The sequence below is a fragment of the Mycteria americana genome, chromosome 8, assembly GCF_035582795.1.
Source record: "Mycteria americana isolate JAX WOST 10 ecotype Jacksonville Zoo and Gardens chromosome 8, USCA_MyAme_1.0, whole genome shotgun sequence".
In the NCBI taxonomy this organism is placed as follows: Eukaryota; Metazoa; Chordata; class Aves; order Ciconiiformes; family Ciconiidae; genus Mycteria; species Mycteria americana.
The window spans coordinates 7,167,151-7,191,191 of record NC_134372.1 but is presented as its reverse complement, the minus strand read 5'-3'; the positions used below and the strand labels follow the sequence as shown (position 1 = coordinate 7,191,191).

At 51.4% G+C, this 24,041-nt stretch overlaps 3 protein-coding genes across 7 annotated transcripts in view; 2 read left to right on the top strand and 1 right to left on the bottom strand.

Moving 5' to 3' along the window:
* The first annotated feature begins 59 nt into the window (after nt 1–59).
* On the top strand, nt 60–4,578 carry MRNIP (MRN complex interacting protein). 2 transcript variants are annotated; one of them, XM_075509439.1, is made up of 7 exons: nt 60–190; nt 286–345; nt 702–799; nt 2,022–2,091; nt 2,399–2,535; nt 2,804–2,891; nt 3,421–4,578. In XM_075509439.1, exons 1-7 carry the CDS (start codon nt 110–112, stop codon nt 4,024–4,026), a joined length of 1,140 nt encoding a protein of 379 aa, XP_075365554.1. In that variant the 5' UTR covers nt 60–109; the 3' UTR covers nt 4,027–4,578. The 2 variants fall into 2 exon arrangements, with proteins under 2 accessions (XP_075365554.1, XP_075365552.1); XM_075509437.1 differs by having other exon boundaries at nt 2,804–2,906.
* Nucleotides 4,579–4,631: 53 nt separating this feature from the next.
* SQSTM1 (sequestosome 1) lies at nt 4,632–9,293 on the bottom strand. Of its 4 annotated transcripts, none has more exons than XM_075509432.1 (8): nt 9,036–9,293; nt 8,730–8,825; nt 7,670–7,899; nt 7,393–7,549; nt 6,827–6,931; nt 6,055–6,299; nt 5,595–5,802; nt 4,632–4,943 (listed from the first exon to the last, which is right to left on the bottom strand). In XM_075509432.1, the coding sequence occupies exons 1-8, from the start codon at nt 9,211–9,213 to the stop codon at nt 4,786–4,788; spliced, it is 1,377 nt and encodes a 458-aa protein (XP_075365547.1). In that variant the 5' UTR covers nt 9,214–9,293; the 3' UTR covers nt 4,632–4,785. The 4 variants fall into 4 exon arrangements, with proteins under 4 accessions (XP_075365547.1, XP_075365548.1, XP_075365549.1 ...); XM_075509433.1 differs by having other exon boundaries at nt 6,827–6,916; XM_075509434.1 differs by having other exon boundaries at nt 6,827–6,913.
* Nucleotides 9,294–17,505: 8,212 nt separating this feature from the next.
* MGAT4B (alpha-1,3-mannosyl-glycoprotein 4-beta-N-acetylglucosaminyltransferase B) overlaps nt 17,506–24,041 on the top strand; it is a 52,565-nt gene continuing 46,029 nt past the window's right edge. Inside the window, exon 1 of the mRNA XM_075509537.1 lies at nt 17,506–17,740. Within this exon, the coding sequence (XP_075365652.1) occupies nt 17,644–17,740 (97 nt within the window). The 5' untranslated portion in view covers nt 17,506–17,643. The remainder of the gene's footprint in view (nt 17,741–24,041) is intronic.

Here is a 24,041-nt window from a genome sequence, read left to right as displayed (position 1 = left end):
GCACCGGGAGGGGAGGGCGGTAATACCGGGGCCGCTCGGCGGACTCGGGGGCAGAGCGGGAGACTCGCTGGTAGCGTGGGTGTCACGTGGCCGGAAGGCGCGCGTTGCCATGGCGAGGACGGGCGGCGGGATGGCGCAGCGGTTCTGGGCGCTGCGGTGCTGCTCCTGCCGCCTCTTCCAGGTGCAGCAGGTGAGTGCGGGCCGGGCCGTGGGCCGTGGGCCGTGGGCCGTGGGCCGTGGGCCGTGGGCCGTGGGCCGTGACTGACCCCCTCTTCGCCCTCCTAGGCCAAGCGGAGCGGGAAGTGGAGCTGCAGCGTGTGCGGCCAGCGGCAGGCGGTGCAGAAGGTGAGGGGCCGGGGCAGCCTCGGCGGCGGGACGGGGCAGGGCGGGGCGGGGCGAGCCGCGGCGCCTCTGACACCGCTGCCGAGCCCCGCCGGGCTGGCGGGGAGGCCTGTGCGGTGGCAATGGGAAGCCCAGCGCGGTGGTGGATAGCCCTGTAGGGTGACAGCGGGGAGCCCTGCACAGTGGGGAGCCCAGTGTGGCCGTTAGCCCATCACACGCTCAGCCGTGTGTGCTAAGTTTAGTGAGCACTTCAGTGTTGCCTGGGGTGGAGCCTCACTTTGTGCTGTTTCCTTCTGGCTGCTCCCTAAGCCTTTGTTTTTTGTGTTTGGTTGGTTTTGGTTTGGTTTTTTTTTTTTCAGGTTTACGGCCAAGGGTCTGGCCTGGACTGTAGGCACCATGTCCAGAAACTAAACTTGCTGCAGGGTGAGGCAGAGGAAGCAATTGGTTGGACATCTCGGTAGAGTATTTAGCTTTTATCCGCTTGTTTCTTTTGATGTGCTACAGTTGATGCATGTCTGCACACTTTGGGTGCCTGTTGCCTAATTTGAGCTCACAGGAGGGTTTTCTGTGCTGTTGTAAAGCCGTGACATGTGCCAGTTTTGTTGTCACCTCATAGGAACAAGCTATTTGTTGGGTTTAGTGTCCTAGCATGTTTCTTTTCACGAGGAATTTTTTCAGATAAGTTTAGTTGATCAATACTGTATGTTGGTCAGGGGTTTACCCATTAAAATATATGTAATAGGGTTTGGTTTTGTTGTTTGTTTGTTTGGTTTCTTTAAATTGATCTTTCTTATTTATTCTATGATGAGCTGACTGTGGAGGTGTCCACCTTACAGACTGACAAGCAGTGCAGAGATGCATCCTCAGAGAAAAAATATCCTCCAGTCTAAGCTGTTGCTACCTAACTGTTGGCATTCAGGAGTTTCACACTGTGAATCTGTTGAGTAATTGCTGCTGCTGCTATTGATAAAAAGACTTGTTTAGTGCAAACATTTGGATGTAATTCCTGCTGGGCTGGAAAATCTGAGTAGCACTTTCCTGTTTATTTCATTCCTGAATCTGTTTACAAATCACCCAATCTTGAACTGGTCTTGAACTGGTCCAGCTTCCTTTTTACTCAAGGTTATTTTCAGAAATTAGTCAAAGCTAGTTAGATAACTTAGTTGTGTATATGCAGTGCTTCAGGGTTAAGTTTTGGGAAGAAAACCCATTGTTTGTTCACTTTATCAAAAAGGGTTGCTATTCCTATTCTCAAAACATTGTGAAATTCAAAACATTGTGAAATAACTTCCCTTTTTCCTTGGTTGCTTGTAGGATATAATTAGTAGGTTTAAGCTGTTGTCCCAAAAGACACAGTGTTATATCCCTAGTTATGATCAATTAGAATTTATCATTTCATGATTAGCAGCTTTAGATCAAACTTGCTGCTCTATGTGTATAGAAAGATGAGGGCTACCCTCTAACTAGATTTTTTCAAGTATTTGGGCAATGTATCTTGCAAATCCTTCATTTGACTTCTGCTTTTCTATAGATCCTTTTTTTTTCTGACGTGCCGCCTATCCGGTGTTCCTATCCATCCTTTCTATCCAATCCCTTGTGCTGTGACTAGGTGATTTGAAAATTATAAACCAACAGACAGAAGAGTGTTCGAGAAACTCTAGCTTAAACCTCTATTTTAGGTGCACAGAAGAATCTGTAAATGACAGCAAAAATATAGCAGCCCAACATGAAGACAGTTCGGTCCAGCAGGTAAGATACCTACGGAGCTGAGGTAGATACCAACCCATACTGACCTAGGTGAATCAAAGTGAAATCAGTGATCCCTTTATATGGGTTCAGACAGCTGAAATAGTGTATATAATCAGAGAGGCTCCAGCAGAGAGAGAATGAGATGTATACAGAAGCTCTCTGCTCCACCGGGATACTAAACCTGGGAACATGATACAGGAACATGTCCTAAACTGACTTGTGACTTGAGGCATTCAGCATATACGTAACAATGCCAAAATTGAGAACCCTGTATTTTGCTGTTTTCAGTAATTCTCCAATGTTGTAGGAGGGAAGGGCAGAAGTCAGTCGCTGGAGTAAATATCTGGACAAGGACAGTGAAGATCAGGAAGATGGGGAGGAGGAGGCAGGTACAGAAAGGCAACAGTTCTGTTCCCGGAGGAAGAACACCGTGGAAGAACAAAGGTACAGAAAGAACTCTTTTTTTTTTTTTTGTAATTCCTACCCCCGCGTGGTGACATTTGGTTTGGAGGTGTGGGAGGTAACTCATCTCTGATAGCTGAACAAAGTACAGGTTGCAATGTACGACCTGAGCTGAGCAGGGATTGGGTATTTGGGGGTGAAACTTCTCTTATTGCTAGAGCCATGCATTTTATGAACATTTCTGGTAATCTGTGAAAAAAATTCACAGTGGAGCTAATATGTCCTCTTTGTGAATGGTTTTCTTGGCCAGGAAACACCAGAAGAGCTTCCTCTCTAGTGATGTTCAGGAGTATGCAGAAGAAAATGGAGTTTTACAGCTTGCCTACCGAGCCAAAAAGGTTAAAACCTCTGAGGTATTTTAGTTGTAGAAGATGCTTCCTACCAGTAAAACAAAACAGCGTTCTCCTGACCCCTTTTGTGTCATCATAATTTTGAAGTTTTACGAGTCTTCCTCTGCTCTTCTGTTTGAATGACTGGGGAGGAGAAGAAAATTGTGGCAGGAGTTTCTCTCTGAAAGCTTTTAGTCAGGCAAAACCAATGCCAACTTGTGTAAGCTGAGTGGTTGAGCCGGATTCCTCTATCAGCGCAGTTGCAAACGATGCTGCTTTGCCTTACTGAGCAGTGGCACCTGTGTAGTATGCAGTTATTAAGGCTACTGTGATTACCTGCAGTGCTGGTGAAGTTGGCTTGAGTCTTCACAGCCCAGAGTTCACAGGCCCACTCAGCGCATCAGCCTCAGCTCTGCCTCAGAGGGCTGGGTGAGAATCTGGGTGCATTTGAAGGACCTGAATGTTCTTTTTTTGCCTGCTTCTGTGCAGCTTGGCTGTGCACGCTGGGTTTATAATCAAGCTGTCTTTATTCTTACAGCGCAAGAAACGTCTAGTAGCAGTGCCTGATCAAGATGATGGAGATGCAGTTTCTGGAGACAGTATGGTTCCTGCTGTCTGTGAGTCTGTAGTGCCTGAGGAGAATATGCAAACCCCAACTGCTTGTACCAAGCCCTCGAAGTGGGGAAAATTTCTCTCATGTTCTGACAGCTATAGCAAAAATGCTGCCAGGGCCACCTTGTCACCACAGGAGGGCAGTGGAAGGTTGGGGCTACACGGCACCACTGCAGCAGATGCTGGTATGGCCAGTAGGTGCTCAGAGCAGGCTGGAAGAACTCTATCTCAAGATACAGGTTTTGAATTTAAAAAGTGTGTTACTAGCACTGAGTGGCTTGCCTTGAAACTGCCTGGCACCATGGTGCCCAGCACCAGTTGCTCAGTTGAGGAGGATGTGTTGTTCAAAGAACCTCAAAGCCAATTGATAAGGGCAGGATCTGGGGTCTTAGAGACCACTGCAGGAAGGTGCTGTTTGGATAGCATAAGGAGGGCAAACACCCTTTTTAACGGTAACACTGGGCCAAAGGCTAGTGGTGTTTCTTGTGAACACCTCTTCTGCACAGGTGAGGAGTTTGATGATGATCTCTGAGAAGTTCAGGCATCTCTGGTATTGCTTTCTTTGTTTGTCTCTATAATGGATTTGGTATGTTGAGTTCTGAGGCAAGATGGCTTTCCTCAAAGCCTTATGGAACTGCACTATTAAAGTTGTTTACTTGTTCTATGGCTGTGTTTGGGGGAAGGATAGAGGGTGGAAGAGACTGTTGCAGTGGGCAAGTACTAGGGTTACAGAGTGTTGTCTGGCAACCTCATCAGCTAGAAGAATGAAAGTAGGTCAGCTTGGGGGGGGGAAGTTCCAAGGCTCTAAGGATTCCTGGCCAGTACAATTAAATTCTGTGATTAATTCCCCATTACAAACTACAGCTCTTTGCCCCTGTGCTACCTCTTTGTTTAGATCTCCCATAGCAACCCTTTCTTCCAGGGCTGCAGAATAGGCTTCAGAGCAAGCAAAGCATTTGCTTTCTGTTCAGAAGCATAGCCCTAAGGGGGTACACCAAGGTAGGTGCAAAAAGGCGGGCCTGCAGTCCTGGACTGCCTCCCTTGCACAGGGAGCTGCTTGATGAAGTCACATGCTCAGCCTTTCACTCTTTTAACCAAGTAATACAGCTGTGATACTTAAACACTCACACAGACTCATCACAGGAAGTAGTATTTATTTTTCCTCCATTCTACAAGCACTTAGGAAGATGAGACAGAACCCCTTAGCAGGAAGAAAGATGAACTGCTGAGGAAGTTGTACTGCAGTGTTTGCTTTCAGTTAGAAGGAAAGTGCTTTTTGTTACACAGACTACTACAAGTGAGGTGGCTGCTTGGAATACTGGATGGCATCTAGTGCTGCCCCAATGTCGCAGTTCTTTGTCTGCAGGAGTCGAGTGAGCCATCCACCCTCATCAGAGAAGCCCATAGAGAGCATCTGGGACAGAGATTCAATGAGGCGAGGGTCTGCTTCTGTTAAGAGAAGAATAATTTAATGTTGAAATATTTCATGTAATTGGCAAACCAGTCAAGGCTTTAATACCACACAGTAGGTTGGCACTAATCCTAGTAAATCTAGCATAGCTGGTTAAATGCTAGAAGACATGTTGTTCTCCTTTGTCTCCCAGGAGGGCAGATGTTTGAGGTAAGATACATAACCAGCTAAGATGCTGAATCAGACTCAGCTGGCCTTCCTGTAGGACTCTCTGCTGTTGATCTCAGTTAAGTGGCCTGGCATACTGTTACTGGCTCCCACCTGAAAAATGCTGTTAAAGTCACAGGATGTACTATGCATCCTGCATCAAAGGGCTCTCTTTAAGAGTACATAGCAAGGACATGACTTAGGATACCACCTTTTTTCATGTTGCTTGAACGGCATATTAGTCTAAGGTCAGAAGTCTTAACAGACTTAGCTGCCCACATGCAAGAGCAGAACCACCTGACTGTCTCTAACAGGGTGCAAGAGCTGCCATACCTGCTAACAAAGTTATGGACAAGTTTAGCTATAACTTATGTGACCTTGGTTTCTACCATCTCTAAAAGCAGGTCTGCTTATGCCAGGCAAGTTGGCAGTTCCCAAGTGAAAATTACTCTCAGTTATGAAACCTGCATACATTCTCATACCTGGTGGGAGATGTGGGTAGAGTGCAGCTTCTCGCAGCCCTGTAGGTCCTGGTTGGGGAGGATCCCGAGATACATCCAGGGAACTGGGACCCTCTGTCTCAGGCATCTGCAGAGACTGCAGTTCACCTGTGGAAGGATCCACTTCTTTGGAAGATAAGTGGGTCCAGTCCTCATCACCCCCTGACGAACTGCTGGACTCACTGTGTTCCTGAAATGGAAAGAAAAAAGGTCCAGGTGCTGCAGTGCTTTCCAGGTAGGATGCATACTCCTACTATGTGCCTTTAACATGAAGAGTTACAAGTCCCACCACCTTTGCTGTAAACCTGTAAAGCAAAGGTGCTGTATATCACTTAATCTGCTGACATCTTAATATTCAACCCCACAATGCATGCTAAATGATTATCTTCCTTTCTAGTAAAGCCTCAGCAAGCATATTAAATTAGTGTCATAATTCTTGTACCTGGGACTGGAAGCTGCCATCTTCCATTTGTGTGGGCACAGGATCTATCACCATGTCTTGTATCTGCTCCGCAACAGCATTTACTTCTGTAGCAGAATCTGTGTTATTCCAGTCTGGTTTGGTCTGAACATTCTGGTTAACAGTACTGCTGCTTGACTCAGCACTGTTCTTCTCTTGATTGGGAGAAGCAGGAGTCACTTTGCTTCTCTGTCCTCCATGTTCCACATCGATATCAACTTCAATACCTAGAAATGCATTTGAGATTGAGAAAGTCTTAGAGACTTTTTCCAAAGCACAGTCCTAGAAGAGCATGGATCAATCCTAGTCTAAATGCTGTAAGGTTTCTGTAATCCTACAGTTTTCCATGTAACATGTAGGAATTAAAATACAAAGCATTCTTTAAATAAAGAACAGTTAAGCACCAGATGGTCATCTGCCTCTAGGTAGACAAGCCATACATTTAGAGGGTCAGGGCAGAAGTTATCTATGTCCACATAAGCCAGGCAAAATACTGAGTCACCAGTGACTTAAAATTAGCATTACAGGGTGACATGTTCATGAAATCTTTCCTCATTTCCTTCCAAAGGAGGGCTCTGAAAAAGTACTGAGTGGCTGTTCTAAGCCTAGGCATTATTAGTACCAGGAGTAAATGAAGCCTTCAAGGCTTAGTAGCATGAGGTAGGTCCAGTAGTCACAACAGCTGGCTGCTGCTCCTGTTAAAAGGACCTTTAAGCCAGTCCAGGATTGGGATAACAAACTGTAAGCCACTTACCCAGGGGGCTCAGAAAAGCTGCAACACTCTCCCCAACATTCTTTAAGAAGGTGACGTTGGGGTCCTGAGGCTGGCTGTTAGTAGAAGCTTCTAGAAAAACAATTTCTGTTAGCACACATAGAAGCTCAGCAGGAAAGAGCACCTAGAGAACGTATCCCCAGAAGATCTTGGTGCTCGTTTCCCATCACTCACATAGACTGCACAACAAAGGCAGTACAGACACAAAAGCTAACTCTGAGCTACCTCTGGAACAGATAAACAGTGGCATTAGCGTTGTTAAGGCTCATTAGCCATGCTGAAAGGCAAATCTGGAGTAGAGTAGTGACATGCTTGACCTAACAGCTTGGCTTGGTTTGGTTCCAGATAGTCTCTGCATCCTCATCTATTGCATGGGCCCAAGCATGCCTTAAAATAATCCCACTCTGTGCTGAAAGGTGCCAAATATATTTCAAGCAAATTAGATTAGTTCCTATGTCTATTTTTCCACCCAGATTCCACCCTGTGCTGCAGAACCTCAGCTACTCTGGCTCTACCACCACCTTGTTTACCAGAGCCTTTCCTCTTACCTTCTGCATTGGGTGGACTGGAGGCTGCAGCACTGGCTTGGGCTTGTTCAGAGTTTTGGCATGGAGCTGCAGGGCCAGGATATCCCCAGCAGTGCATCCACGGGAAGGGTGGAACACCATGCCGCATTTTACGGAGCCAGCGTCCTCGGGGAAGCCACTGTAAAGGGTAATGTTTGTGTGACTCTGTTCACACAGCCAGATTCTAAGTAACTGAAACTTATGATTTAAATTTGAGGACTATCCCTTTCATTGGTTCCCCTCCATAGATTTTGCTCACCTCAAATGGATTTAGCAGTGGACTTTGAAACATCACCATGTTGTGCTCCTTGTGGATGCCTTTACCCTCACAGGTGCTGCACAGGTCATAGTCTGGACAGACAGTGCACTTGAACCTGGCCCCCACCACCGGTCCTTCACAGCCATCACAGATCACGTTGGGGTGCACCATGTCACGGGGAGGCTCCTGGCTGCATTGCGGGCGATGTTCCCGCCTGCACTCCTTTTTCTCTATTAAGGAAAGGAAAGGAAACTTTGCATCAAGAACGAGGTTGCTATTTAAAGGCTGGAAATCAGGCAGAGGAGAATGAAGCACAAACAGCCCTTGTCAGAGCAGTATTGACTTACTAGGTCAGTTTATTTTTACGCTGGCTGCCAAACAAGCTGGGAGCATGTAAGAGAACTTAAACCAAGTGTGAAGGGGTTTCACAAAGATACCTGCTCCTGAAACTGAGCATGCCTTATCCTTAACAGTCTCTTGGCGTGTTTATTTTAGATTAGTACTGCACTACCCAATTTGGCTTCTCGTCCTACCTTCCTAAGCACCACAAGAACAAAATGTTTCTGGTGAGGGAGTTAGTAAGAAATGCCGGGAGGCATAACAGATGAGAACAGGGAGTGCTGGCTCATGTGACTCATTAGATGGACTGCAGATAAAGCTTTGCAGGTATGTATGTGAACAGAAGGGACCAGGGAGAAACTATGTGCTGAAGACTAAGCTGGAATTAAAGCTTCCTAACACATTGTCGTGATGCCGGTGCTAGTCTTAGTGTTTCCAGGGAGACATCATGACAACAGCGGCTCGCATTGGGCCAGCTGAGATGACGGGGCTAAGAGGAAACTTGTGATCCGTTTACCCCACCTCAGCAAGGAGGATTTGCATTCTGGCATATTACCCTGCCCTTTATTTAACCTCCCCCCGAAGGCTGCACGTTACACCAGGCCTTTGAGGACACGGGGAAGGGCCAGGGCTTGCTTCTCCCGTTTTCAGAGGCCTGCCAGCAAGTGCACAGTGCAAAGCCAGACGCCGGCTACCGCCCTGCAGAGCTGTGCGGCCTTACCTTTGATGTAAACACGGAAGACACCGTCCTGCACGTAAGGCATCGCCATCTCCAGCTCCTCGTCAGTGGAAAAAGCAATCAGGTCCCCGTCTTCATCTAGAAAGGGTAAAGCCCAGGATCAGGTGCCCGCTCTGTTGTCACGGGAGGCGGCCTACAGCGGGGAGCCCGGGGGGCGGCAGGGACACCCCGGCCGCTGGGCAGCCCCGTGCCCTGCGGCCTTCCCACCCCCCGGGGCGCCGGGCCTGACCCGCCGCCAGTGCGGGGGCGGCCCGGCCCGCGGAGGAGCACCCCCCCGCCCCCGCTCACCCTTGTAGTACATGCGGAAGGCGGGCGGCGGCCCGGCCCGCAGCAGCCCCTGGAAGAGCTCGGCGACGCGGTCGTGGATGGTCTGGTAGCGGGCGGGCAGCAGCAGGGAGAAGCGGCGGATCTCGCGGGCCGCCTCCTCCTTGCCCAGCAGGTAGGCTTTCACCGTCAGCGCCGCCATGGCTGTGGCGCAGCAGGAATTGCCGTCGGGGGGCCGAGGGCGGGCCGGCAGCGGGCGGGCGAGCGAGCGGCGGGAGCGGGGCTCTGCGCCGCCGCCTTATAGCGCCGCGGGGGCGGGGCCGCCCGCCCGGCAACGCGCTCGCCCCGCCCCCGGCCTCTAGGCTCCGCCCCGACCTGTAGGCTCCGCCTCCTGTGGGCCGCGCTCCCCCGCCATGTACTTTACTCCCAAAGAGGGTTCCCAGGCTGCGATTTCCAAACTCGCCCCAGCTCAGCCTCCAAACACTTTGCACGTGAACAAGGCGAGGAGCATTCTTCACACCAGCGCCAAGAGCACCGAGCAAGAGCGAGGTGTTTGAGAGCCAAGGCAAGAGAGCGAGCAGGGACCAGGGCAGGGCGGCGGTGGCTGCGCCAGCCGGGGGGATGCTGTGCCCCGGGGGGCTGCGGAGCCGGCACAGCCTCCCGGCTCAGCCAGGACCAGCCCGGCTGTCGCAAGCCCTCATCCGCCGGCTCCGGCCACCTGGGCCCGTGCAGGAGCAGGAATCGCATTCACACGTGTGCTGGTTTTGGCTGGCGTAGAGTTAATTTTCCTCACAGTAGCTACTATGGGGCTATGTTTCGGATTTGTGCTGGAAACAGTGTTGATAATACAGGGATGTTTTAGTTGTTGCTGAGCAGTGCTGACACAGAGTCAAGGCCGCCTCTGCCTCTCACCCCACCCCACCAGTGAGTAGGCTGGGGGGGGGCACAAGAAAGCTCCCAGGTCGGGCTGCCCTGGGGTCCGGGCTGCGGGCCGGGCTCCCCTCCATTGCCAGCGCGGGGGGCACGTCTGGGCTTTCATTTTCTCCGGCGCAAAGGGGTGAATGCTCATCGGTACGCTTCCTGCGGCTGGAAAAATCTGCGAATACTTGCAAATGCCCGTGTTTGCTCTGTGCCCCGCTCGCCCCCAGGAGCAGTACCTGCGCCGGGGTTTGCATCCCCAGCTGCGGTCGGGGCAGTGCCAGGGAACACAGCAGTTTGGGATGCAAATCCCACCACACCGATCATAAAAGCATCTGCGGTGCCTGAGCGGCGGGGAGCAAGCGCGGCGTCAGTACCTTCTGGGCGGCCCATGGCCTCCAAGACCCACTGGTGGGGAAACACGGCCCCAGGCCTGCTGTGCACCATGGGGCAGCCCTGGGCTGAACTGGTCCCCATCGCTGCCTGGCAGCAGCCGCCAGCATTAGCCAGGGCACGTGCTCACGCAGCACTCGGCCACCCCGGTCCTGCTTGTCACCTCCGTCTTCCGCTTCGGGGCGAGCAAAGCCAATGCCAGGCAGCATGATGGAGGTGGGGAGCTGTCTGCCTGCCCTGCTCCCGCCAGGGTGGCCGTGCCCATCGGAGGGGTTTGCGTGCTCAGCGTGGCAGGAATAAATAACTCTTCAGCTAATGCTCTTCCCTGAACCCAGTGTTTCGGAAGGGGGGCTAAAAATAAAGATACTAGTATAAACACAACTGACATTAAGGAGGATGTTCTGGGGGCTTTCCAAGTTGGCTGGCAGCAGTATTTTTTTGCGCATCAGATACAGTTGACAGGCCTCTTAATCTGGCCACAGGAGAGTCCAGCTGGCAGAACGCACCGTCTGTGCCGTCCAAGTGTAATTAAATAAAGATGGATCAATGATTATTAGGTTCCTCGTTGGTGTTAATTTCCTCTCACCCAAGGGCCTGACCACTCTGACTCTTAGTGACATTCTTCTTGGTTTAAGATAATAAAAACTTAGGAAAAACCGTGTCATGATTTATCATCTTCTGCAATCAAGAGAAGGGTAAGGTTTAATTTCTATCATGGGGAGGTAGTTTATTTCTTGACCTAAAGTATGTGTGTTAAACACTTGGCCTTCCATATAGATGAATTTTTGGCATATGTGTGGCAATTTTGAAATCACGACACTTTTCTGGAAAATAATATTTACAGTGAGAAGGGTTGCCCTTTTTAACTTACGTTTTCTAGGAGTTTTGATTTCTAGGTATGACATGGCCAACATTCCACCATGAAGTGATGAGTTAAAGTTTAAACATAAGCATATTCAGGTTTAAGCATGAATTATGCTGCACAGGGAATGATTCACCAGGTTTTACAGCACGAGATATCGAAAGGTTTGGGCGTGCAGCAAAGGCGTATTGCACTCGCCTTCCCTTTGGCCTCTTTGCTCTGTGTATCCTTATTTCTGAAAATGTCGGTGAAAGTTGGTGGCTTGACGTGACTGGATTACTTTTTTTCTCCCTAAAATCAGAAGAGGGACCGGCGGTAGCAGGGCATGCAGTACAGGACGCTCTGCCATTGTCGTATCTATCTTGCCAAGCATCACCTCCAGCACGTCCATCTCGCGTCCTATTTCTGAGGACCCCAACGGCCGCTTTTGGTCTCATTTATAGAGCTAGAGACTTGTCTTTTGGGACCCAGCCCCAGCACATTCCTTCCTTAGGCACTGAGTTGCTGCTGTCCCAGACAGGACCGATTCCCTATTCCTGTCTCCGTCACTCTGCCTGGGTGTTTGAGGCACAGTGGGTTGCCCTCAAGTTGCTGGGCCTTTTCAAGCCAGTTGTGTCTCCAGGTTAATTGATGCATTTATAATTATCAGGCGATGCACCAAGTTAAAACCAGAAATCTAAGTTTTCCTCTGTGTAAACTTTAATCCAGTTGGCAAACATGGAAGGGGCCAAAAGCCAGAGGGAATTTCCCTTCTCCTGCTGGGGTGTGCTGAGTCACGCTCCGCTTTCTGGTCGTGACATCATGCACTTTTACAAAACACAAGGAAAACAAGGCTTTCACCAGCCTGCTGTTAGCTTAGCTCACCGATCACAGGACAGGGGTGACTCAGTGAGTCGTCTCCTCCTCCCCTTCCTCCTCCTCCTCCTCCTCCTCCTCGAGGTCGGGGATTTCCTCCCAGCGAGCCCTTCTCCAGCGCAGACCTCGGACCTCGCTCTCCCGGCGTTTCTTCTTGCCCCCGGCCCCGGGATGTGGCTCCGGGCGGTTTCTCAGCCCCCTGGAGAGGCCATGTGAGAAACTGTGCTGTATTCCCACATATATTAACTTGAGATGTTTTTCCCTCTGTTTGCTGGATGATCTGGGGTTTGGCTTTCTCAGCATGAAGCACTGGCTGTGTGGATGTTTTCTTACGGTTCTTTAGGAATCCCATAGCATCACAGCAACCCCTGCCCAAAAAGTGGTTTCTCAGCCCTGGCTGCCGAGCAGCCAGCTTCACAGATGGATGTAGCAAAGGAACAGCAAAGGGGATGGGAAAAAAAGCTGTTCAAGTTTAAAATTTCAAGGTTACAGAGGAAAGGCTCAAAAAGGAGCAATTAGCATCCCTGCAGTGCTCTGCTTTCTCTCTACACCCACTTGCTGCTGGGAAGTGTTTAAAAATATTTGGTGAGATTCTTGCTCTGAGGGCACAATCACCAGAAATACTCCTTATGTCCAAACTTTTCATGTTCGCAGTAAAGTCCTGGTGGGATGAAGCGGGGGGATGTCCAGTCTTTTCCTTGCTTGCAAACCACAACAGAGGCTGATGATGATTTTCCAGAAGGAATTCTTCCCCAGATCATCACTCCAGCCTGAGGCCCCCATCGCTGCGCCGGCACTCCCGGTGAGGAGGGGAGGGTTGGCCCCCGTGCACCCCCCGGCGCTGGCAGGACAGTGCGTGGTGACGGAGGGACGGCGCAGAGCCGCAGCGGGCAGGCGCTCGCTGGGCTGCACTGGGTGCCACGGGCCACGCTGCTGCGGGGCCATGCGCTCTTTCCAGAAGCTTCTGCAGAGGTGCAGGATCCTCCAGACATGTCCGGTCAGATGCTGGTGACTCAGCCGGGTCCCGTGACGGCTTCCCTCCTCCTCCAGCCCCGTGAAAACACTGTTGGCCGCCTCTGAAGCAGAAACCCTCCTTCCTCAACAGGGCAGGCAGAAGGAAAACCAAGCGGGGTTTTTTTGCTGCCTCATTTTTGAGGCTGAGCTTTCCAGAAGGGTAACTCTGCCACGTCAGGTGTTTACACAGGCTCAGCATCGTTTCTCATTGGTGTGACGTGAAACTTTTAAGGGCAGAAAACTCTGGCACAGTTTTTACACTGAGACAGAGGAGCAGATAGGGAAAACGGGTGGAGAGCAGGCACAAAGTACCAACACGCTATGGGTGTCATGCAAATACATAAGGATTTTTTGTTCCCAAAGGTGAGAAGGAACTTTTTGCAACCCACACGAATTGCTTGGGGTGAGCGTTGCTTTGAGAACCTGACTTGTAGCTTTTGCTCTGAATTAAAGCATCAACGTGTCAACACATCGAGGGTGAGCACCCTGTTGTGATATTCATCTCTCGTGGCTAAGGAGCATTTGGAAACTTTTGTACTGCAGTGAAACAAGCCCTGCTGATGTTTGAACACAGAGACCTATAAAACACATAGGAAATGAAGTTACTTTATTTTATGAGGAAATAGCAAGTGCTCTTTGCTTAAAGCAGCGTGGGAAGGACCAAGCCTGACCTGCTCGCAGATGGGCCAGAGTCAAATGCCAGAGCCAAGCTCTTTAGAGAGCTTGACAAAATCAGCTATAAATCTGGATTACATTTTATATCTAGACCTAATAAATGTTTTCTCTTTCTAATTTTTGTAATGGCCTCAGGACCTGTGGATTGCTATCAGAGTGTTTTTGGTGGAAGGCCCTAATTTCTGCAGCGTGCTCAGTATTGCCAACATCAACTGTTCAAAGATCATGAGATCCCCTTAAAAACCATCTTCTCTCTGTTTATTTGCTGCTAGGGTTTTGAGTTTCTGCAGTTCATATTTTAAACTTTGCTCTGCAAAAGGACCAAGGCTCAAAACTTGCTTTTTAAAAACAGAATAAAAGCCAAAATTGGGGTAGGAGGGGAGGTCTTCAAGAATAGAAGTGAACTTTGCAGCTCTGGTATAAAAATCGCAAGTGCTGACAATTTTGCTTCATCCCTCATTTTTTTCCAAGAGAGCCCAAGGTTTTTGTGGTATAAAGCTCATTCATTTCTTCAGACTTTTATGAAGACTAAGTATAACTGCAGAAATTAGATTAAGCTTTATCCTTGGGAAAGAGTCTAATTAATTGTCTTGGAGGAATTATTAATGTTATTCTGTTCTCTTCCGCCGCAGACACGCCATGTATCCCGAGCAGTAGGAGCATTTTGCACATCTGAAACTAAACACCCAGCATCTCATGCACTAGAACGTGTCATGTTATTTCTCTAAACTCTTTAACGGCAGTAGGATTTCACGCGCCTTTCCCACAAGCAGCTCTAACTTGTCTGCCACCTCTGGAGGGTTTTTCCCATTAATTCCTGTGAACTCTCAGTTGGCTCCTGCTTTTAACACGCAGGTTTAAGGCGAGAAAGCAAGCAGGCTGGGTGGGACAGAGCTGCTGGGGCTTGTTTTCTTTGCTCTTCTGGTGGAAATGCTCTTGCTGGTGTGGTTGAGGCTTTGCCTGCAGCCGAGGAGCGAGGTACGGGTGGGTGTGCTGGCTTGGGGGTCTGAGCCTGGGACGTGGCTGCTCTCTGTGGAGCCGATCAAGCGCTCAAGGGCTGGACTGCTCTGACACACGGGACCTGCTGCCGGCTCATGTTCTGCAGGTGACGGTCACTCGGGCAATGCCTTGCAAAATCCAGGTGAGGAAGCACAGATCCAGCCTCCCTCGGTTTTTTTCAATATTCCCAAGAGTGATGTTCAGTGCATTTCCCTACTCAGGGATGTGCCTGGTGTGAGCAACGGTCTGCACTGGGGCCCCACAGCTTCTCACTGGCTTCTGGCAGCGGAGGCAGAAACTTTTGGTGCCATCCAAAGGGATCCCTCTGCCGATTTCCTTCCCAGATTTTCTTATCACCAGGAGAGGCCATTTCAAGATTTGAAAAACGTGGTTTATTTTATAAACTAGAGAAGAGTCTAAGGAACACAGGTAGGGACAAGAGCATCTCCTGCAGAAATGGGGGATCTGTGCTTTTCCTCATACACGTGTATGGCTTTCAACAAGGCACATGTATTGTCCGGAGCACCTCGAGGCACCCCTGCACCCACCCCACCTGGGTGCTGAGCTGCTTCACCCCTCGCCTTTCCAGAAGGAAACTGAGCAGAGGTCTGAGGACCAGATTTCCCCGTTTCAGAAGGATTTCTGCATCGGCTGGAGCGCTGCCGGGAGGAGACGTGCCCGCGGAGCCCGGCTGGCTCCCAGCACATCCCTGCCTGCTGCCCGGGCCGGCTCCGAGGCTGCGGCCGAGCACTGCTGAGCACCTGCGTCACCGCTCCTGCCTCTGGCACTGGCACGCGCTTTGCTTTACATCACTCCCTCACTGATCCAAACATTTCCAAGAACAGACTTCGATCGCTGGAAGCCAGTCCCACAATATTTACACGTCTGAGAAATATTTACTTACTAAAAGAGGTCTGGGGAGTGGAAGATGGCAATTTTAGGCAGAGGAATTACGTACCTGTGTATGGGGCACACGAGCTGCCGCCTCCTGTTTGACCTCACGAACAACTGCAGGAGTAAGTTCAGGCGATGGAGGCATGTAAACTCAGCATTTTGAACCCGACCTCGCTGTACAGCTCCTCCTAGTCTATAATGAAATAAAGTCGGACCCATTAACAGAAGAAAACACAAGCAAAATAATTTTTAAGTCTGATTTCTTCTGTCCTTCATCTGGGCAAGCAGCTTGAGGCCGTAACCCCTGAATGCCAGGTCCTTTGGAAGAGTGATGATGTCCTTCCAGGCGGCAGCTTCCATTTGCGATATTCATCTGGCATCGATTTTCTCTCAATGAACATTAGATGCTCTTTCCTTAACCAAGACGAAACGCTTCTGCGGAAATGGCAGCGCACGTGCACTGCACGGCTGTGGGGGCTGCTGCCCCCCGACCTCGTCCTGCACCCCCAGCTGTGCACTCCCCGGTATTTAGGGCCACGGGGACACCCCTGTGCATAGGGGCTGGGCACACACCTCTGTCTATAGGCACCCGTGCACACCCCGGGCGTTGAGAGTCGTTTCCACGCAGCCCGGTGCGCAGAGATGCAAACACACGGGTCCACGCACACCCCCCGTGCGAGGGTCCGTGCACACACCCCCATGCCCAGAGGTGCGTGCTCCCCCATGCATATATACAGGTGCGTGCGCGCACACCCACACAGACATATGGACCCAGACACACACAGAGACTTATGGACCCAAGTGTGTGCACGCACAGGCACAGACACGTGCACAGACCCATGCAGGCACCCACAGAGATATATGTGTCTTTGTGTGGACACATGCATGTGCACAAGTATGCATGTATACATCTATATGAACAAGCCAAGTATATAGGTATGGACATTTATATATGTAACCCATGAACGTGCACCCGCGCGCACACACACGCACACACATGCATGCACACATGCACACACCCCCACACATGCACCCCCCCCACGCACCCCCATTGCACATGCACACACGCGTGCACACACACATACATGCACACACATGCACGCACACGCACACACATGCACGTGCATGCACACGAACACACATACGTGCACACGCATATGCACATACACTCATACACAGGCACACACCCCACACGCACACTCACACCCATGCACACACACACGCGCACTCACACTCGCACTCACACACACACTCACACTTACACACACTCACAGTCACTTGCACACTCACACACACTCACACGCTCACACTCACACACACTCACCCCCACACTCACACTCACCCCCTCACACCCACACTCACCCCCACACTCACCCTCACACTCACACGCTCACACTCACACACCCTCACCCTCACACTCACCCCTCACCCTCACACTCACCCCTCACACTCACACTCACCCTCACCCCTCACACTCACACTCACACCCCCCTCACACTCACACACCCTCACACTCACACTCACCCTCACCCTCACCCCTCACACTCACACTCACACTCACCCTCACCCCTCACACTCACACTCACACCCCCCTCACACTCACACTCACACTCACACCACCCTCACCCTCACCCTCACCCTCACCCTCACACTCACCCTCACCCCTCACACTCACACTCACACTCACACTCACACTCACACTCACACCCCCCCTCACACTCACACTCCCCCCCCCGCCCCGCCGCCCGCCCCAGTCCCGCAGTCCCCCGCACAGGGGCGCCCTCCGCCCGCTGCCGCCCCGCCCCTTGGCCACGCCCCTAGCCACGCCCCCGGCCCCGCCCCGCCCGCCCGCCCGGCGCGGCTCGGCCCGGCCCGGCGCGGCGCGGCCCGGCGCGGGCGCTGCATGCGGGCGGGCGGGCGGCGCGCCCCGCTCCGCTCCGCTCCGCGCTCGCCGGGGCCCCCGGGGCCGCCGAGGCCGCGCCGCGCCCGGGACATGCGGCCGCCCCCGCCGGCGAGGAGGCGATGAGGCTCCGCAGCGGCACGGCGCTCACGCTGCTGCTCGGCTGCCTGTGCGCCCTGCTCTCGCTCTCCTGGTACGGCGCCTTCGGCGGGCACAAAGGTAAGGGGGCTCGGCCGCCTCCGCCGGGGGGGGCCTGGGGCTCGGCCGCGGCCCCGCCGCCGGGGCTTGGGGCTGGGGGGGGCGCTCCAGGAGCCGGGCCCGGCTGGACCCCCGGGGTCCGGTGGGATCCGGACCCGGCGGGGTCCTCTGCGCCCCTGGCCCCGCGGTACCCCCCAGCCCCCGCGGGACCGTGACCCGTGGGACCTCCGGTGCGGGCGTGCCCGTCCGTGCCCAGCAGGGCGGGAGGTGCCAGGGCCGGGGGTCCCTGCTCGTCCCCGGGGCGCGCTGCCGCCTGGGGCGCCCACGGAGGATCGGGGGGCTGCGGGGTGGCGGGCGGGCTGTCGTCTGGGTCGGGGTGTGTTGGGCTGCGCTTCGGGGATGCGCTTCTTTGCACCCCCACGTTTATGGTGAAAACCTTCGTAGGCAGCGGGAACCACGCAGGTTAAATCCTCGTGGGGAGGTGGTGATGCCAGCAGTTGGGGCAGCCCCTGGGCTGGGGGCTCGCAGGGCAGACTGGAGGGGAGGGGAAATCTGAGCAGCCCTGCCCTCCCCGCGCCACGCACGGCTCTGGCGGCTCGATGCTGAGCCCAGTAACTTGAGTGCCTGTGGGACGGGTGCGAGGGCTGCCGGCTTCAGCACTTAAATATCGGGTGCTGGTTTTGCACCGAGTAGGCGGCTGCAAAGCAGGGGTGCAGGGCCCCGTCCCGTCGAGGCTGCGGGGGAATCCCGCACAGGTATCGCAGAGATGCTCACCGCTGGCTTTTCCTGACAGCATAATAGTTGCTTTTCCCCGTCCTGTCGCTCACTAAAGCAGCGCACTGGATTTATCCTGGCCTGGAGGACAATTCTGGTAGTTGCTTCTGAATTGTATGTACATCTCTCTCATGTATGGGTGTGCAACCTCTCACGCGTGTGCTAGTCACTCAGCTCTTCCAGTTCCTGCAATTTTAGAGGTCATTAAAGGCAGGCGGTCCGGCCGTACAGCCCTTGACCCTCTCTTCCCACTCGCTGTATGAGCATCTCTCCCTGCTACAGGTGGGAAGCAGGTTTTGCCGAGCGTAAGACGTAACTTGATGGCTTTGCAATCCCACGGCATGCCATGCACAATCGCAGGGTGCAGCTTGCGCATGGTGCAAGGCTGGCATCAGGGCTGGGGTCTCTGGGGACAGGGGAGGTTATTTTGGCTCCGATGGGCAGGATGACACGAGCCCATGTAGGTGCCCATCCAGCCCAGCCCCTTCCCTGGCAGCAGGGCAGGAGCACCTGGGACGTGCCATCTTCTCCGGGCAGCTGCAGGCGTCTGATGGGCGGCTGCTTGGGCTCCTCTGCCTCGTTCATCGGCTGAAAGGCTCTGCTGTCGTGCTGCTAACGTGGTTTAAATCCCACCAGAGCTGCCTCCCTGCAGAGGTTTGGGTGACGGGCGTTTGTAATGCCGGGGTACCGCCAGTGGATCGGTTAGCTTCTGCTGGTGAGATTTTTAACTGGACAAAATGTTTGCACAAGCAGGTGTTGTTGTGTGCACTTTCAGCCAGAAGTGCTAGACCATGGTAAGTTGTGCAGGGGCAGAGGAGTGCTCTGAGAGCTGCTTTCTTGTGGTTACCACTGAGCAGTTGCTTTGCTAGTAGCTCCCTCCCATAAATGAAGTGAAACCAGCGTGCGGTGCTGCACGGGCTCCGAGCAGTCACTCCTGTTTTCTGAAGCAGGGTGGCCAACCCTGCTAGGTAGTCTGTGCTGTCTGGTCTGTGTCGTCCTTTGACTCACTTTTATTTTTTAACAAGTAGCTTTTCCTCATTGCTCATTCAAGTGCTGAAATAATAACCTTGGGTACCGCTGTCCCTGTCCTTCTTGGTAGGAGCCTCCCTGGGATACGCGTTTTCCTCTGACAGCAACAGACTGTTGCTTGCAAACAGCGATCACTACAAGAGGTCACAAATAACGCAGGTCAGGCTGTGTCAGCACAGCAGGTTTCCGGCTATTATGGTCATTTACGTATCAGGCCATTATTCAATACAGAGCTGGAGAAGACCTTGAGAGGTCATTCAGTCCATCTCCTGCCCCTACGCAGTACCGGTGATAACCAACCCCTTCTTGACAGATGTTTATCGTATTCATTCTTAAAAACCTCCGATGACAGAGATGCCTAAGATCCCCAGACAATCTGTCTGACATTTAGCAGCCCTGCCATTAGATTTTTCTTACGATCTGAACAGAAATGTCTTTTCCTTCAATTTGGTTTCATGATTGCTCTTCTTTTTCCATTTATTGGGCACAGGCAGAAAAGTTCCTTTGTTCCTTCTTTGCGGGAGCCTATTAGATATTTGGAAGTTGCTACCGTGCCTCCCCTTAGTCCCTGCTAATATACATTAAACCACGCTAGTTCCTTTGATTGTTCTTTTTAGGTTATGTATTCTTGGTCTGCAGTTGTTCTTGTTACTCTCTGGACCATCATCCTTCGTGAAGAGTGATGCTTAACCTGCGATACAGGACTGAAATCGCTGCCGTATTTTTGATCAGAAGAATAAGGGATTACTTCAGATCTTTTACAAACAATGATCCTGTTTATACATCCCAGTGTGTTTGCTTTTTACTTTTGCCACAGATGACTTGTGTTTAATTTTTTTTATCCCATTGACCATTCAGCCAGTCTTCTCCAGAACTTTTCCTGCTTTTCATTCCTCGTCTTGTATTTGCCTGGTTAATTATTCTTACCAAATCACATTGCCTCATGCTTGTCCTTGTTGAACTGCGTCCTTTTTTTTTTTCAGACTGCTTCTTCTAAAGTGTCAGGATTGTTCTGAATTCTGATCTTGTCCTCCCGCGTGCTTGCAGTCCCTCTCAGCTTGGTGTAGCCTTCAAAGGCAATCAGCATGTTTTCTCTGTGATCGGCTGAGCCGTGGATGAAAACACTAAGTGGTGTCAGATCCGGGATGGGTTCTCCTGGAACCTGCTTAAGTAAGGTCCTCCCAGTCTGTGCTCAACGAGCAACGACCGGTGGTCTTCTCAGCGGTGGTGCACCCACCTTCAGGTGGCTCAGTCCAGCCCCTGCGTCCCTGGCTGTGTTATGGGGGTGTCCCGTGAGACACTATCAGAGGTCTCTCTGAAATCTTTGTTTCTTCTCCCCTTCCTACAAGTCCTGGTACCCTGTCACAGAAAGAAATATGATAGACTTATGTGATTTGTTCTTGCTAAACAGAGGCTAGTTCTTGCTCAAGTTCTTCTCATCTTTTAAGCACTTCAACTGAAGTTAAGCTGATTATTCTATAATTTCCTGCATCCTCCTTATCCCCATCCCCTTATTTTTCAAAGACAGGCTTCGCATTTGCCAGTCCTCTGTAACATCAGTGATTCCCCGTGAGTGGCTGGAGACAACTCCCGGTGACCCTGAGCTGCTCACGTCGTTGCGTTCTGGGGAAGGCTGGCAACATGTCCGCGTTGCCTCTGATGGGGAATAAAACGATATTAAAACACATTTAAAGCATCGCAGAGCCTGCTTGTCTTCCTGCTCTGTGTTGGGAGGACAAAACAATTAGTCGAAAGAAAATAAACCAGGTCAAACCAGCTCTAGAGCTGCTTTTCTGTGACCGATGCAGGGTTTGTTTACCCGCTAATGGTGTTTTGCCATGCTGTGGTTATTAGTAAAGTTTTGACCTTGTGGTCTGCAAAAACAGATGCTGCCTCTTTCCAATTATAAACGAGGTTTGAAATAGTCTGCTGGAGTAGGAAGAGAAGGGCAGCCTCAAATAGCACAACCAGTCACCCAGGCGGCCAGTGTCCAGCATCACGGGGTGGTTCGGAGGTGGACCATGTGCTGGGCACCATGGTGGTGGGTGTCTTGGCCAAAGTTTAAATTGTCTCTTTGCTGATTTTAGGTTTAATTATGGTTTAACTTCCAAAAACCGACAGCTGCCTTGGAAGAAGCTCTTCTGTAACCTGCTGTCATGAGGTGGACCCGTAGGGTTTAACCGTGGAGGGCAACCTGCAGTCGGAGGATCAAGCCTTCGGGAAGGCACAGGCAGGCTCGGGCATTAGGGTGCCTGATGTGGGGATTACAGGGGGTGTTTTACTGAGGGCTCAGTAAAACCAAGAAGCTTTCATGACTTTAGATAAGTCACAGGTGCAGATGGGACAAAGGTGAACGATTTAACCTACTTGCAATTAAATTGTTGTGGGTTTTTTTCTTTCCAATGATGAAAACTGTTCAGTTCTCATCCATAATGTTTGTTCTCATCTTGACTGACCGACCAGCCATGTACTGTCTTTCCAGCCCTTCTCTTTGTCCCTTGCAGCCTACCCCAGAGCCATACATGTTGCAGGATATCTGTTTTTTAAGTGTTTGGGGTTTTGTTTTTTTTTTTTTTTTTAATTGAATAGGGAATTCTAAACCTTGTGTGAACCTTTTAGGAGACTCCCGACATGCTGCCCCTTGGAAATGCTGTGTTTTGAGGTTGGGATTGCACTTCCAGGGTACGGCTGCGGAGCTCAGGCTGGGCTCTGTACCCATGCTGCTGCCTGTGCAGGCTTCCCTCAGCAAGTTTTTTCCCCCTCAAATTTTAATGATTTATAGTTACCCAGTACCAGCCAGCTCCAGGTTTCCATTGTAAAACCACAACTGCAGGCACCTCCGTACCTGTAGATTTGCCTGCGAAGTGGGGTTGCTCTTTGCATAGCGGCTTCACACCGCTCATAATCAAAATCAGTTTTGATTATGCGGTATTTTGGATGCTCATCCCATGGGAACTGTTCTTCCCGTGGGCGTTGTGAAAGCGCTTCAGAATAGATGTGCACAGCTCCTTGAAGGACTCGCCACTCACATCCCGGGTGGGTATCTCGGTGCAAGGGTCTCTCCCTTGACTTGCGAACGTGCTGGGGAGCGGGATGCTGGGGTGTTGGTGATCGCGGGGCACCAGCTGCAGCGTGGACGTTGCTCCGGTGCCCGTTGCGGCGGGGCAGGCTCAGGCAGCATCTCTGTAAAGAAATATTGCTTGTTTGGTGCCGTGCGTGGCAGGATGCTCCGCTCGCTTGGGGTGTCCTTTGTGAGAAGCAGACTATGTCCTGGAGGGACGTTCCTCTGAGCGTGTTTACAAAGTCTTCTTATATAATGCTTAAAAGCCGTGAACGCTAATCCGCTCTAGAAGCAGCAGAGTCAAAGCTTGTGATACTGCTAAATACGAGCTGTATCTTGCGGCATGTGGGAATTCCCGCTGCTTTTTCATTTCTGTTACCTGCACCGGCTTGACTTCAGGTTTTTGTAGTTTCTTTGAGGTTTTGGGCACAGGCTGCAGCCGGATGGGTGTGCATGAAAGCCCTGGTCTGAGCTGGGGTCATTTCACTGCAACCCTTGGACGTATTTACCAGGAGGAAGGATGCTGGCAGCAGACCCAGTGTGGGCTTCTGATGGCTGAGGAGGTGCAGGCGGGGACCTGGCTGAGGAACCGTAGAGTTTAAAAATCTGTCATTAAAATGCATGGCGAATAAGAAGATGTGCAGGAGCATTTCTGAGAGCCTTTACTTGGCCTGTGTGGTGCTCAGCAGACATCGTGTGGAATTGGTGGCTGGAATGCAGCAGCATTTGCAAAATTATCCCGCGTATGACTTGACCAAATTTGGTCAAATTTGACCAAGAGCGAGGGACACCATGCAATTTGTTGATATGCATTTATCAAAATTTCATTGTCTGGAGTTACCTGTATTTCTGTTTTTATTTCTTTGCAGTTTTTATTAGGTCTGTGAGCGGGGCTCTTAACCTGTGCTGCACGTGCACTTTTCCGTGTCCCGTTGCTGCTCCAACAATAAGAGCTGCGGTTGCGTGGTGGGGTTGGAGTTAATGGAGGTGGAAGAGGGCTTTTTCCTAACCAGGACAGTGTTCCCCAGCATAGGAGACTTGGATTCGGGTCCTTGCTATGCCGTATCCCTCCCAGTCTTGGGAAAGTCAATCGGCTGGTTTCATGCCTCAGTTCCCATCTGCTCTCTGGGGACAGTGACATCTCTTGTCACAGGGGTTTGGAGGACACAGCCACACTTCTGTGACAGCGGGGTCTGCGTCAGTGCGTAGGAGAGGGGCAGGCAGAGGAGGTTAACACACACACACCCGATTACATCAAGTACTTCTCTTGGTTTACTTCTGTTACAGAACAAAACCCTCCCCCATTTGTGATTCCCTTTGATTCATCCAAAACAAATCATTGATTTGTGCTTATATCCTGAATGTTCATTGATTATTCACTTAGTGCTTAATGTAAACCACATCTATAGCTGGCTAGTTTAAGTGAAGCTGCCAGTCATCTCTAGAAAGCTTTGAAGC